The sequence below is a fragment of the Pongo abelii genome, chromosome 12, assembly GCF_028885655.2.
Source record: "Pongo abelii isolate AG06213 chromosome 12, NHGRI_mPonAbe1-v2.0_pri, whole genome shotgun sequence".
In the NCBI taxonomy this organism is placed as follows: Eukaryota; Metazoa; Chordata; class Mammalia; order Primates; family Hominidae; genus Pongo; species Pongo abelii.
Genome location: NC_071997.2, coordinates 115,133,584 through 115,146,181, shown reverse-complemented (window position 1 = coordinate 115,146,181; position 12,598 = coordinate 115,133,584). Strand labels below are relative to the sequence as shown.

The window sequence follows — 12,598 nt, the reverse complement described above, 5'->3', positions numbered from 1 at the left end:
CCAAGGGGTCCTTTTCATACTTTGTCTAGACATCTGCTTGGCTAGATCACCTTACTTATTGGGTACATCTCCTATTTTCCATGTTACCATGGCATCGGTGTTGCCAAACACCTTTTCTCCCACTCTCAATTCCTTCAGCTCTCCCCAAAAACACCCTTGAGACTTCAGGATTCTGCTAACAGCTTCTGCTAACAGCTTCTGCAAGGCCCTTTAGATTCATGAACAGTCTCGAGGCCCTTCCACCCAGTGCCACATAGCTTATTTTTATTTTGGTACTTATACTTCCAGATACCAGTTACTATCACTGTATAACAAATCACTACAAAGTTTAGTGACCTAAAACGATTACTGAATTATCTCTGAGCTTTTGTGGGCCATGAATTCTCAAATGATTCACTTGGGCAGCCTGGCTTGGGACCTCTCAGGTAGTTATAGGGAGATGGTGAAACAGAGGGTCTGGAGCAACTGAGGGCTGGCAGGGCATCTCTCGCTGTCCATGCAGCCTCAGGCTTTCTTCACACAGGCTAGTTTAGGCTTTCTCATTGCGGCGGCCTCAGGGAAGTCAGACTGCCTCCACGCCAGCACAGGGCTCCAGCATGGGTATTCCAGAGCTCAAGGCAGGACTTTCATTCCTTTTCATTGCCTTTCTGGCCCAGCCTTGGGAATTACAAAGTATCATTTTTACTGCATTCTGTTGGTTAAAAGAGAGTTACAAATCTAACCAGATTAAGAAGAGAATTAGACTCTATAAGGCAAGGTTCTGGGAGAACATGGGAGGGATTTATCCTTGTGGCCATCTTTGGAAAATACAGCCTGTTACAGCGGATAAAGAATGAAGATAAAAGGAAATAAATAATTGCTGCATGCCCCAATGCTGAAGGTAGCCATTAGCTGATGTGCACATTTAACTAAACCCTCTTCAATTGAGTTCCATTTAAATACACATTGTATCTCAGCAACCTGAATCCTCGCTACCTTGATATCCTAACCAGCTACTGCGGTTCCTTCAGAAAGGACTAACTGCGCGGGCTTCCTTTAATCAAGTGGACCTGGGTTCTACTGGTTCTAGCTTACACTCAACTGCAATTTTAATTACCATGTTAATTAGCTGTTTAAGCCCTGATGCTGTTCTGAAGGGAAAAGGCCCCCAGGTGTCTTTTTTATTTTTTTCACAGTCTTGCTCTGTCACCCAGGCTGGAGTGCAGTGGCACAATCTTGGCTCGCTGCAACCTCCACCTCCTGGTTCAAGAGATTCTCCCACCTCACCCTCCCGAGTAGCTGGGATTACAGCCATACGCCACCACGCCTGGCTAATTTTTGTATTTTTAGTAGAAACAGTGTTTCATATGTTGGCCAGGCTGGTCTCAAACTCCTGACCTCAAGTGATCTGCCCACCTCAGCCTCCGAAAGTGCTGGGATTACAGGCGTGAGCCACCATGCCTGGCCAACCCCCCAAGTGTCTGATTTTCTATACTTTGTCTAGCCTCAACTCTTTCTGCATTTAGAAGTCCTAAGTTTCCATATTTCCTCTCATTCTGTAAATAACTCTAAACTATTTTAAAAGGGAAATCATACTGCTTTAAGGCTTCATTTTTCCTGTAATTCATTCATTCAGGGTTACAGTCTCTGGATGAATATAAACTAGTTTCTTAGAGTCCAGATGCTTATTTCTTGCACACAGTTGGAAATCACATCAAGAAGTAAAGCACAGGCTTAAAAAGACGTCTTCAGAGAGCCTCACAGCAAAGGATGTACAGGGGTCTAGCAAGAAATGGTCAATCAGAGCTTCTAAGTAAAATGAGAAACGTTTCCTGAGCTTTTTTTTCGAAAACAATTAAGTTTCCCACATAGTTTGGGCATGCAATTTGTATTTTTTCCCAGCATTTTGCAGGTCTTCAGTATCCTAAGTCATATTATTATTTTTCAAGTAAAGTTACCCATCAAGTACGTGATTAACCAGCTGGTTAGTATCTACAGTTACCTCAAGGTTGCATACTCAGCCCAGAGCTTTCATCTCTCCACAGGGCAGTTCGTTACTCCCTCCACTTCCGCATTGTTCCTGCCTCTGTGAATGAATCATTGTTCATCCAGCTATTTAGGCCTCAGGCCCCAAGAAAATTATCCTTGATTCCTCTCTCACAACTCCAGTATTCTCATCGGTAAGTCTTGCTGCCTCTCTATTTCAAATCTGAATGTTTCTGTCTCCACCACCTTAGTCCAAGTCACCATGACCCCTTACCTGGACCACTGCAAGTCTCCAAATTGCTCATACTCTTTCCACGTTTGCTCCACTTTAATCTATTCACACAGCAGCCAAAGGATTCTTTTAAAATGCATACACCAGGTCTGTTACTTACCATAATTTTAGGGCCTCAAATGATCTCGGTCTGCCTACCTCTGAAGTTCACCCCCTACCAATCCACCTTCCTCACTAAGCTCTATCAACACTGGCCTTACAATTCCTAGACATGAAGTTCATTCTTATCTCAAGCCCCATGCACTCATTTCTTCTGCCTGGAACCTTTGCCTTGCACATTTTCCTCCTCACAGCTTGCTCTATCACTTGTTTCAGGCCTCTGCTCAAATATTGCCTTCTGTAGCCTTGACACTCCTTTCAAAATACTGGCCGGGTCCGGTGGTTCATGCCTGTAATCCCAGCACTTTGGGAGGCTAAGGCAGGCAGATAACCTGAGGTTAGGAGTTCAAGACCAGCCTGGCCAACATGGTGAAACCCTGTATCTACTAAAAATACAAAAATTAGCTGGGTATGGTGGTGTGTGCCTGTAATCCCAGCTGCTCAGGAGGCTGAGGCAGGAGAATCGCTGGAACCTGGGAGGCAGAGGCTGCAGTGAGCCAAGATTGCACCACTGCACTCCAGCCTGGGTGACAAAGCAAGACTCTTTCTCAAACAAACAAACAAACAAACAAACAAAAAAACCCAGTCCTCTCTGCCCTTTCAAATCCTTATACTGCTTTATTATTATTCATAAGAATTACCAGTCACTGTGATTATGTACGGTATTGCTAGATTTCAAACTCCATGAGGACAGATTTAGTATTTTAAGTATGTGTGTAGCATTTTAAGTACTACAGTCTTCCCAGTAATTAAAAAAGTCCCTAGCTCATGGCGGGAACTTAATCATTTTTTAATGAATTAATCTCTACATTTTCAAACTGGAGAAAAATTAGGCAGAAAAAGCCCTGCTAAGCTTGCTATAATTAGTGAGTACACCCAGGCCACTCCTGTTTCCATGGATTCTATCCAGATGCCAATGCCAAAATTAGCATGCTAACTATCAATATTATATATGCTTTAGAAAATTTCATTTGCTGACTCAAAGAAACAGCTTATTTATATCCACATTATTGCTTTGCCAGCCCTTAAATAACAAAACCTGTTCCTATAAATATTTTGATACATCTTCACGTCCATGGGCATTCAGTTCAAGCCATGAAACATTGGTAACTACACTTTTAGGACTGCAAATTTCAAACCAAGTTCTCCTGAAAATCTGAACCGGTCAAAGTAGAAGGCATATATGTAGATGCATAGCTAAGTCATAAATGTAACCAAAAAAGTATTGCCCCAGCACAAAGTTTATAAACATTTTCTCCCCCACACCCTGCATCTAGTTTGCACTCAGGAGAACTTTTAATCGATATTCTAGACCACTTGGTTTTCATCAGAGTCGGCAACATTTCTAATCCGATTCATGACTACCAGCCAACAGCTTTCTACACAGAATTTAATCATTTTGGTCTCATAAACTGCCCAGACATGAGGAAGACATACCCCCCAGCCCCCGCAAAAAAAAAAAAAAAAAAAGAACTAGGAAATGGAAGAAATGAGACATGAAAACTTGGAAAATATTTAAGAAGGCAATTACTGAATCTTTAGTGTTGATCACTAATTTGAATAACTATATTATTTACACTTTGGTTTATGAAAACTCATCACATTTGTCACTTTAAGAATGATTTTAATCATTTCTACTCCCAAAGATTTGAGAAGGTAAGATTTAAGATCCAAGTAAGCCTTTATTATTTTCTGGAACTTCATTCAGTGATAGCTGCACTGATGACAAACTAGGAGTTGAAGAGTCACCTGTATGATGTATTTAGGTCACGATTCATAGAGGATCAATTTAGTCAATTACTTTCCCCAATTCACAAAAGCATGACCTTAATACATATAAATTTTAAGTTTTATTTTTAGAAGTTACACATATTTTAAAAGAACAATTTCTTTTTATTCTTTCATTCTAGTAATATTATCACTACTTAGAACATTAAAGGAAGATATTTTCACTTATGATAGTTGAAACCAAAACTTTGTGAGGCCAAAGCAATGAATAATCTTCAATTCAGCAAGAGACGCTGGGATACCTGAGGATTATGTTTCCCATTCTGTATTAAAAAGCACAACATTCAAAACTATAACAAAATTCAGACATTAGTTCCTTAGCTAATGAAAGTTTATGCATTTGGTATACTCTACTTCATTTTTAATTTGGAAAAGCATATGTTAAAAATAGTCTTAATACAAAGGCATTATAAGTGTAAATTTAAAAATCAGACTTTGTATGATCAGTGAGAAATGTTTAAAATATTCAGCACACACTTTCCTCCTCCTGGAAATTCTGATTAGAAAGCCCAAGTTTTTGAACTTGTCATTTGGCAACAAACCTCAATTTAAGACTAAAGTATCTTAAACTTCTTCCTCCACCAAAAACACAGAGTCCAGTTTTCCTCAATAACTAGAGAACAGTCCCTGCTCTTAATATACTGCCCTTTTTCTGAAAATAGTTCAATTTCATATTCATTCTAATATTTATTGCTACTAATGTAAGGAATGCTTCTTGATATCCAATACATTCTTAAAAAGTTTAGCATGAATCCTAGTATCACACAAAGAATACAGGGAGCAATGAAATTCATGTTTTCTAAAATAAAAAGTTCATAAATATCATTTTTTTACAATAACTATATTTGATCATTCTAAGCAGCACACTTTTTAACACCCCTAAATTAGGATGAGTCTTAGAATTGATGTCAGCTCACCATCAACCGCATGGCCTCAGGCTCCTGGAGCCACGAGCTACTCTCCTGCTCCATGAGGATCCACCCTCCACTCCCAGTTTTCCCAGCCCTTCTCCCAGCCTGGTCTGCACAGTCCCTCTAGCCTGTGTCCTCTCAGCTGAGGACAAGCCTGAACAGTCCTTGGACTGCAAACTGAGGGCTTTTAAACCAGGCAAGCATGCTGGAGGTCAGAGTGAAAAACTGCATCATTATCCAGTTCTGATACTGGTTACAAGCTCTTGGTAGGGTGGACAGTTAAAGGACTGAGAAAAAGGCATGTGTAGAAGTTGGAAAAGCTTCAGTGCTCTGTACAAGTGTCTTACTGCCCTTGCACCCCACCCTCTGCAATGAGAAATCCCTCCCTTCATCCATTTTTAGTAACCATAGAATGTAATATCTGGAAAAGCAAAACTAAATATAATCAGGTGGTCAAACTTTTATTTTCTTACAAAATGCTATAGAAATGAACCCAAACTAAACAGATATGTACATGTATATATGTACAAAATTTTACTTCTGAAAAAGAATCTATAAAAATAGATGATATTAAAAAAACTTAAAAAGATTTAAAACCAATACTATGAAATTGATTTTCTTAAAGTAATAGTAATCTTAAATTGCTGGTTGTAGTTGGTTTTCTAGGTTTATTTATACGTTTGATTGTGGTTGGATATATAAAGGAGTTTCTTTCATTTCAGAATGCCTCCAGTCTCATTTTATTATATCAAAGAGTCCAGAATTTTTTTCCCTTCACAAATCCCTCAACATCAGGACAAGGCATGTTAAGTTACAAATCAACTTTGGTCATCATCTTCTTCTTGAGTCACAGGTCTGAAAGGCAACGTAGTTTGTCCTCTTTCAGGATCAGACATTCGGAGAATTCTTATCAGTTTACTGGACGGAAGTGAACTAGAAGAAGCAAAATCAATTACTCAAATGTCCAAGAAACCTTTTACCAATTAAAAAAAATTCTAATATTACCTCATGAAAATATAAAGCTAAATATTTGGCTATTATCTGGGATATATCTAATATCTAGAGTTCTAGGAGAAACATTATTTGCAATAAGGAAATAATTTGTTTTCAATTTTAAAAATTAACTTCCTGCTAGATCCCATGGGTTTTCAGTTTGGAGGAAAAGAAAATGAAAGAGATTTATATATCAACTATTTTAAATTTCCGTTATTGTCTAGCAAGGAAGGAGTTAGCTGAATATTCCCAACCACAAATTTAGATCCCCATATAATCACATGGCTACTTTAGACACAGAATATTAACTCTAGGTGACATAGTGCTTGACACATTGTAGGCACCCAGTAAATACTGACTGACAGCAGAGTACAGCTCTTTGTTTAGAAAGATTGACATTTGTAAGTCACCAAGAGAAAAGAGGCAAGATTAGGGAAATCATAAATCATTTTAGTGCAAACAGAATTACTAAAATTATATTACTTTAGTTTGTCATCATAACTACAAAGAAGCAGACTCAAAACAGAATAGTAACAACTTGCTTCAGTTACGAAAGGGAAGTAATACAAGTAAAATTTTAAGTATCTCGAAAAGAGAAAAACATCCCAAATCTCCTGAACTAGTAGGGGAGCTAATTTTTATTTTCATTGGTCTTGTATGTATTTGTATTTTAAAAATTAAAATTGTAAAATATTTCTTTCCGCCTTTTATATACTTGATATGTATCTAGAAAGTTTTAAAAAGTTACCTCATGCTTTGAGGTGTGAGCAAGATAAACTGTCTAAAGCGCTGGGAATCTGCCATCTTCAGGATCAAGTCCATGGCAATTCTCCTATTAACCATATCCTGAAAAACAAAGGCAAAAGTTAGGATTGCCATTGTGTAAGTCACGTTTCTGTAAAAGCAGCATTCTGTGGGCTGATACAAGCTCCTGGATTTTCATCCAGGGATCAGTCATTACATTACCTATGATGTCCAAGAAATCTATTATACTGGAAAAGAAATACCAGAAACTATTAGGAGAAAATTGGCTGGGTGCAGTGGCTCATGTTTGTAATCCCAATGCTTTGAGAGGTGGAGGTGACAGGATCAATTGAGGTCAGGAGTTCGAGACCAGCCTGGGCATAATAGCGAGACCCTGTCTCTACCAAAAAAAAAAAAAAAAAGTTGGGCATGGTGGTACATGCCTGTCGTCCTAGCTACTCGGGAGGTCGAGGCAGGAGGATCACTTGAGCCCAGGAACTCAAGGGTATAGTAAGCTATGATCGCACCATTGCACTCTAGCCTGAATGACAGAGTGAAACCCCATCTCTAAGGGAAAAAAGAGAAATTCTTAGGGGATAATAACTGAATAAATATGTCTTTCAGGTAATTTCTATAGTCAAAATATTTGTATGCATGGCCCCCTCCCTCAAATATGTGTAGCAATTGAAATAATCAGAAAATATTCTCCTGACACAACTAAAGGTTAGAGAATAAATCTAATTTGTACAGTAATGGTTAATGAGTCAGGGGAGTAACAAAAGTGGCTAGTCTCAAATTCATTAAGTCTCTCAAATTTTCCCTCAATGATAAAGGTTAAGTTTTAAAAAAGTCTGCCTCTCCCCATTACCTCTACCATTTGTACAGTGTAAACCAATTTGAACTTACAGACCAATTTCTTGATTATATCTTTAAATAAGTTAAATAGCACATCAGGGTATAGAAAAAAAATAATGCTTAGTTATAATAGGTTTTGGGATTAAATGATCTAGACCTGTGGCTACATTTTCTGAGTTAAATAATAGTAAAAGAAAATCAAAGTGTTCTTCAATCCCCTTGAAAATTCCTAAAAGTTGAAATCATTGACACACGAACACGTATATTTTAAAGGTCTTAATTTAATACTATATGTGGTGCTGGGCGCAGCAGCTCATGCCTGTAATCCCAGCACTTTGGGAGATTGAGGCGGGTGGATCACTTGAGGCCAGGAGCTCGAGATCAGCCTGGCCAATATGGCAAAACCCAGCCTCTACAAAATATACAAAAATTAGCCGGGCATGGTGGTGCACACCTGTAATCCCAGGTACTCAGGTGGCTGAGTCACAAGGATCAATTGAATTCAGGAGGCAGAAGTCGCAGTGAGCTGAGATCACGCCACTGCACTCCAGCCTGGGCGACAGAACGAGACTGTGTCCTGAAAAAAATAAGTAAATAAATAAAAAATAAAACTGTATGTGGCAATACAGCATGGAGATTTAGAACAAGGGCTGTGGAGTCGAAATGGGATACAAATCCTGGCTATATTGCTCAATGGCTCTGATTATAAAAATTCCATCAGGCATATGTACTGTGAGAGGCCTATTATTTTATAACAAAACTGCCAAAGTACCCAAAAAAAAATTGTTTTCCTTGGATTAGCTCACAGAACTTGGATACATTCTTCTGAATAATTTCATTGGGGCAAAGTGCCATTCTGATTAAGAAGCTCTAAGTTTCTGAAAGAGAAAGGAGCTGCTTAGAATTAAATCTGACATACAAGATGAGTGATAAGACTGCACAGCACCATTCTGGACAAAAACACTGCATGGAAAGAATAATCATCTTCTATGACTCGTGATTAGCTCTGAAGACAATTCTTGGAGGAATATCTAACCCATTTTCTGCAATAGTATCATAGAAAAAAATTGACACTGAAGTATTATACAGCACTCACAGGTATAAATTCTGATTCATGAATACACACTTACTACACGGTCATTATAGACTAGGCATTAGGAGACATAAATATCTAAGATATAGCTGATAACCTCAAAATGCTTACTATCTGGTAGGGGATTCAGATATAAAAATGGGCAACTGCAACAGAATAAAAAATAGTATAAAATACTATATAATAACATAAAGCATTTTTATATTTTTATCTTAAAAATATAAAAGTAATATATATTATGAGTTGATGTAAGGTAGTGCAAAGGAAGCTCTGAGAAGTTCCTCATCCTGCCTGATAGGGTACGGTGGTCACAGAAGTCTCACAAAAGTGGCGTTGGAACCATGTTCTGAAAGATGAGTAGAGTGACATGTGATTAAGGAGGGCATACCAGGCAGAGGCACCATGTTTGGAGAATTACAAATAGCTTAGAACAGCTGAAAAACGTAGGCAGGTACGATATCATGAAGGGTCTCAAAGCTACCCTAAAGAATTAAACATTTATTCCATATATAATAACCTCCAAAGGGTTTTACATAGATGAATGACCACCATCAGATCAACCGTAGAAATGTAAACCTGTCAAAATGGTGGAGGACGGACCGAAGGGGCCACACGCAAGCCTGGGAGTCCGGAGAAGAGGCTATCACCACAGGTATGAGGCGAAGATAGGGGGATGAGAGGAAGAATGTCAGTGAGAAAGGAGAAGAGGGCAGAGACCAAAGAGCAGTCTTAAAGGAGAAGCGGACAGAGGTCAGACTTGAACAAGGAAGAATCAAAGGTAAATCACAGGTGTCAAAGGTAGGTGACTGCACTGGAAATGACAGTTTGCATTCATCAAGGTAGGGAATTCAGGAAAAGAAAGAGGCTTTGAGATGAAGGCACATTCAACCTCGGGCCTGCTGAATTTCAGATATTGGTTGTTTGCCAGGTGATGTCTAACAGGGCATCTGGGTCTAGAGTAGAGGAGAGACGTCAGGATGTGGTGCTATGAGTTGGTAGGTATCTGTCCATATGCGGGTAGTAGTTTTGGGGACTGTGATATGTGTATATGTGTAGGGGGAAGTAGGATATGGAATTCAGGAAAATCAATAACACTATAACAAGCAAACAAAGATCTCAAATGCTTAAGTGCAACAGAATTAGGGGAGGCAGCTTAGCAGATTAAGAACGAAGAACAGAAAAACAGGAAAACCAGGAAAGAGAGGGTGGCAGCTGGTAAGAAGACATTTTAAGGGATGGAGGATAGGTCTATGGTGTCAAATACTTTAAAAAATAAGGTAAGATTAAAGCTCATTTATAATCTTTGCTAAACAAGTTTTGCTAGAGTAGTGTCATCTACATCCAGATTACAGTTAGATTGAGCAAACAATGAGATATGAATTAGAAAATAATTGCTAATTTATGAGAACTTACTATATGCCTGAAACACAGTAAGTATAATGTATGAAAGACACCATCTGAGCCTCACTCTAACCCTGAGAGGTAGGAATTAGTAATAATATTGTTTTGTAGATGAAAAAATTGAGACCCAATAAGTAGAGATATTTTGCCTGTCAGAGGTAGGTCTCAAATCCTATGCTTTTTAACCGGAAATTCAAAAGTTCTTGTTCGCTTATGTTCTATACATTGTTCTGAAATGTGTGGGTATGAAGGAACAGTAAACAGTGGCTAGGGTGAGTCAAAGCCAGGGTGGTGAACAGGTTATAATTTTGTATTAAAACAAAAAGTCTGAACATATTTATAGGTTGATGAAAATAAGCTGGGAGAGAGGGTGAGGGAGAAAACGCAGATATGATGGAAGGCACGGATATCCATGCTGGTGGAGAAGAGGAGGACCCCTCCAGGGTCTCTAGGGGTACTGTGTGCATAGAAGCAAGGGAGAGAACTCTAGTTCTTTAGTTCTTCCCCACTACTGGTCACAGAGTAAAGAATCAGGGCAGGCTCTTTCCTGTTAGGGGTAAAACTAAAGAAAGATTTCCTTCCTTTAGAAGTATATGTTTCAAACAAACAAAAAAATGAAAAAGAGAATTTAAAATTTAACAATACCATGTAGACATCAAATTCATCCAGGCATCTGAAAGGAGATTCCGCGATGGACCATAGCGAAAGAATAAAACACACTGTGGAGAAAGAACGTTCGCCTCCAGACAAGGCTCTCATGTCATTGAAAGCAGCTTTATTTCCTTCTCCAGGCTGAACCTTGAAGAGAATGAGTTGACAAGGAACAAAAAACTAAGTAAATGAAAGGCCAGATTAAATTCTTTACAAGACAGATAAATAATAGATTTACAGGAAAAAGGAGATGGGAATAAAATGACTTAGTGATTTGGAAATATCCATTCCTTTCAAAAAATTATACAGTAAAACAGTTACACGTATAATGGTACTTTTTGCTCTACTGCAAGAGAATAAAACTGAAAACTTTTTTCACCATAACTGAATCTAACAGACCAAAATTCCAAAGGCTTACTAATTTAAAACAATTTTTTTTTTCTGAAACAGGGTCTCACTCTGTCAACCAGGCTGGAGTGCAATGGCATGATCTTGGCTCACTGCAACCTCTGTCTCCCAGGCTCAAGCGATCCTCCCACCTCAGCCTCCCAAGTAGTTGGGACCACAGGAGTATGCCACCAAGGCCAGCTAATTTTTGTATTTTTTTTTTTTTCAGGTGGAGATGAGGTTTCCCCATGTTGCCCAGGCTGGTCTCGAACTCCTAGGTTCAAGCAATCCTCCCGTCTCAGCCTCCCAAAGTGCTGGGATTACAGGTGTGAGCCACCACACCCGGCCCTGAAACTTAAGCTTCAAACATTTAAAAGTGCTGAGATTTTTTGTTACTTGAATTATAGTGACACCTAGTGGTTAAGCTGCATTAAAAGTAATTACTGAACGTCAAAAGGACAGAATCAACTTTAAAAAGCTTACACTGGCCAAAGAAGTGCATTGAAATATATCTTTTAAAAGATTTAAAGGATTGCTTTAGGAATCCTTTAAAGGAACCTAGGAGTTCGAGACCAGCCTGGGCAACACAGGGAAACCTCATCTCCACATGCACACATACACACATACACAAAAATACAAAAACTAGCCAGCCATGGTGGCATACTCCTGTGGTCCCAACTACTTGGGAGGCTGAGGTGGGAGGATCGCTTGAGCCTGGGAGACAGAGGTTGCAGTGAGCCAAGATCATGCCATTGCACTCCAGCCTGGTTGACAGAGCGAGACCCCATCTCAAAAAATATATATATTTCTTTTGTATTGTATTTATTTTGAATTCTAAATAAAATCTTTTAAAATTTAAATAATTTTAAATTTCTTTTAAAAGCTAAATAAAATCTTTAAAAAATTCTTTACTAAATAAGGGCCCATGGAAACAATAAGAAAGCAACTAATAAAATTAACAGCAAATCATTCACACAATTTCCTAGAATATACAATAACATTAGGAAGGGTTCTATTTTTTTGACAAAATTCCAGATACACATATATGCATACAAGGTGAAAAAAGAGCAACAACTAGTTTCATATCAATAGCAGACATACAGCTTCCAATACTTTTCAATTCACTGTTTGAAAAGTGATACTGCTCTCAAGTGAGCATTCATTTATTTTTTAGTATTAACATTATTAATATTCTAAGGTAAAAATTCCAATTCTAAACCTACTCTAAAATTTTACATCTATCATAAGTCTAAACAAACCAAACCAACAATCAACCAAATAAAAATTCCCACATAAAAGCAAGAACTAAATACCAAGATGCAATCTTGCCCCCAAACTGTATTTTGCACCAATTTAATAAATGAAGCCCCAGGTAAATCTGGGAGATCTAGCTTTTACCCTCTCATCTATTACTAACAT

The 12,598-nt window shown here is 38.4% G+C and overlaps 1 protein-coding gene across 4 annotated transcripts in view; it reads right to left on the bottom strand.

The window, feature by feature from the left end:
• Nucleotides 1-5,500: 5,500 nt before the first annotated feature.
• SMC6 (structural maintenance of chromosomes 6) overlaps nt 5,501-12,598 on the bottom strand; it is a 135,409-nt gene continuing 128,311 nt past the window's right edge. For all 4 annotated transcript variants that reach the window (XM_054548361.2, XM_002812267.6, XM_054548362.2 and 1 more), the window contains 3 exons: nt 10,787-10,939; nt 6,797-6,894; nt 5,501-5,988 (listed from right to left, as the gene is read on the bottom strand). In XM_054548361.2, the coding sequence (XP_054404336.1) occupies nt 5,874-5,988; nt 6,797-6,894; nt 10,787-10,939 (366 nt within the window). In that variant the 3' untranslated portion in view covers nt 5,501-5,873. The remainder of the gene's footprint in view (nt 5,989-6,796; nt 6,895-10,786; nt 10,940-12,598) is intronic.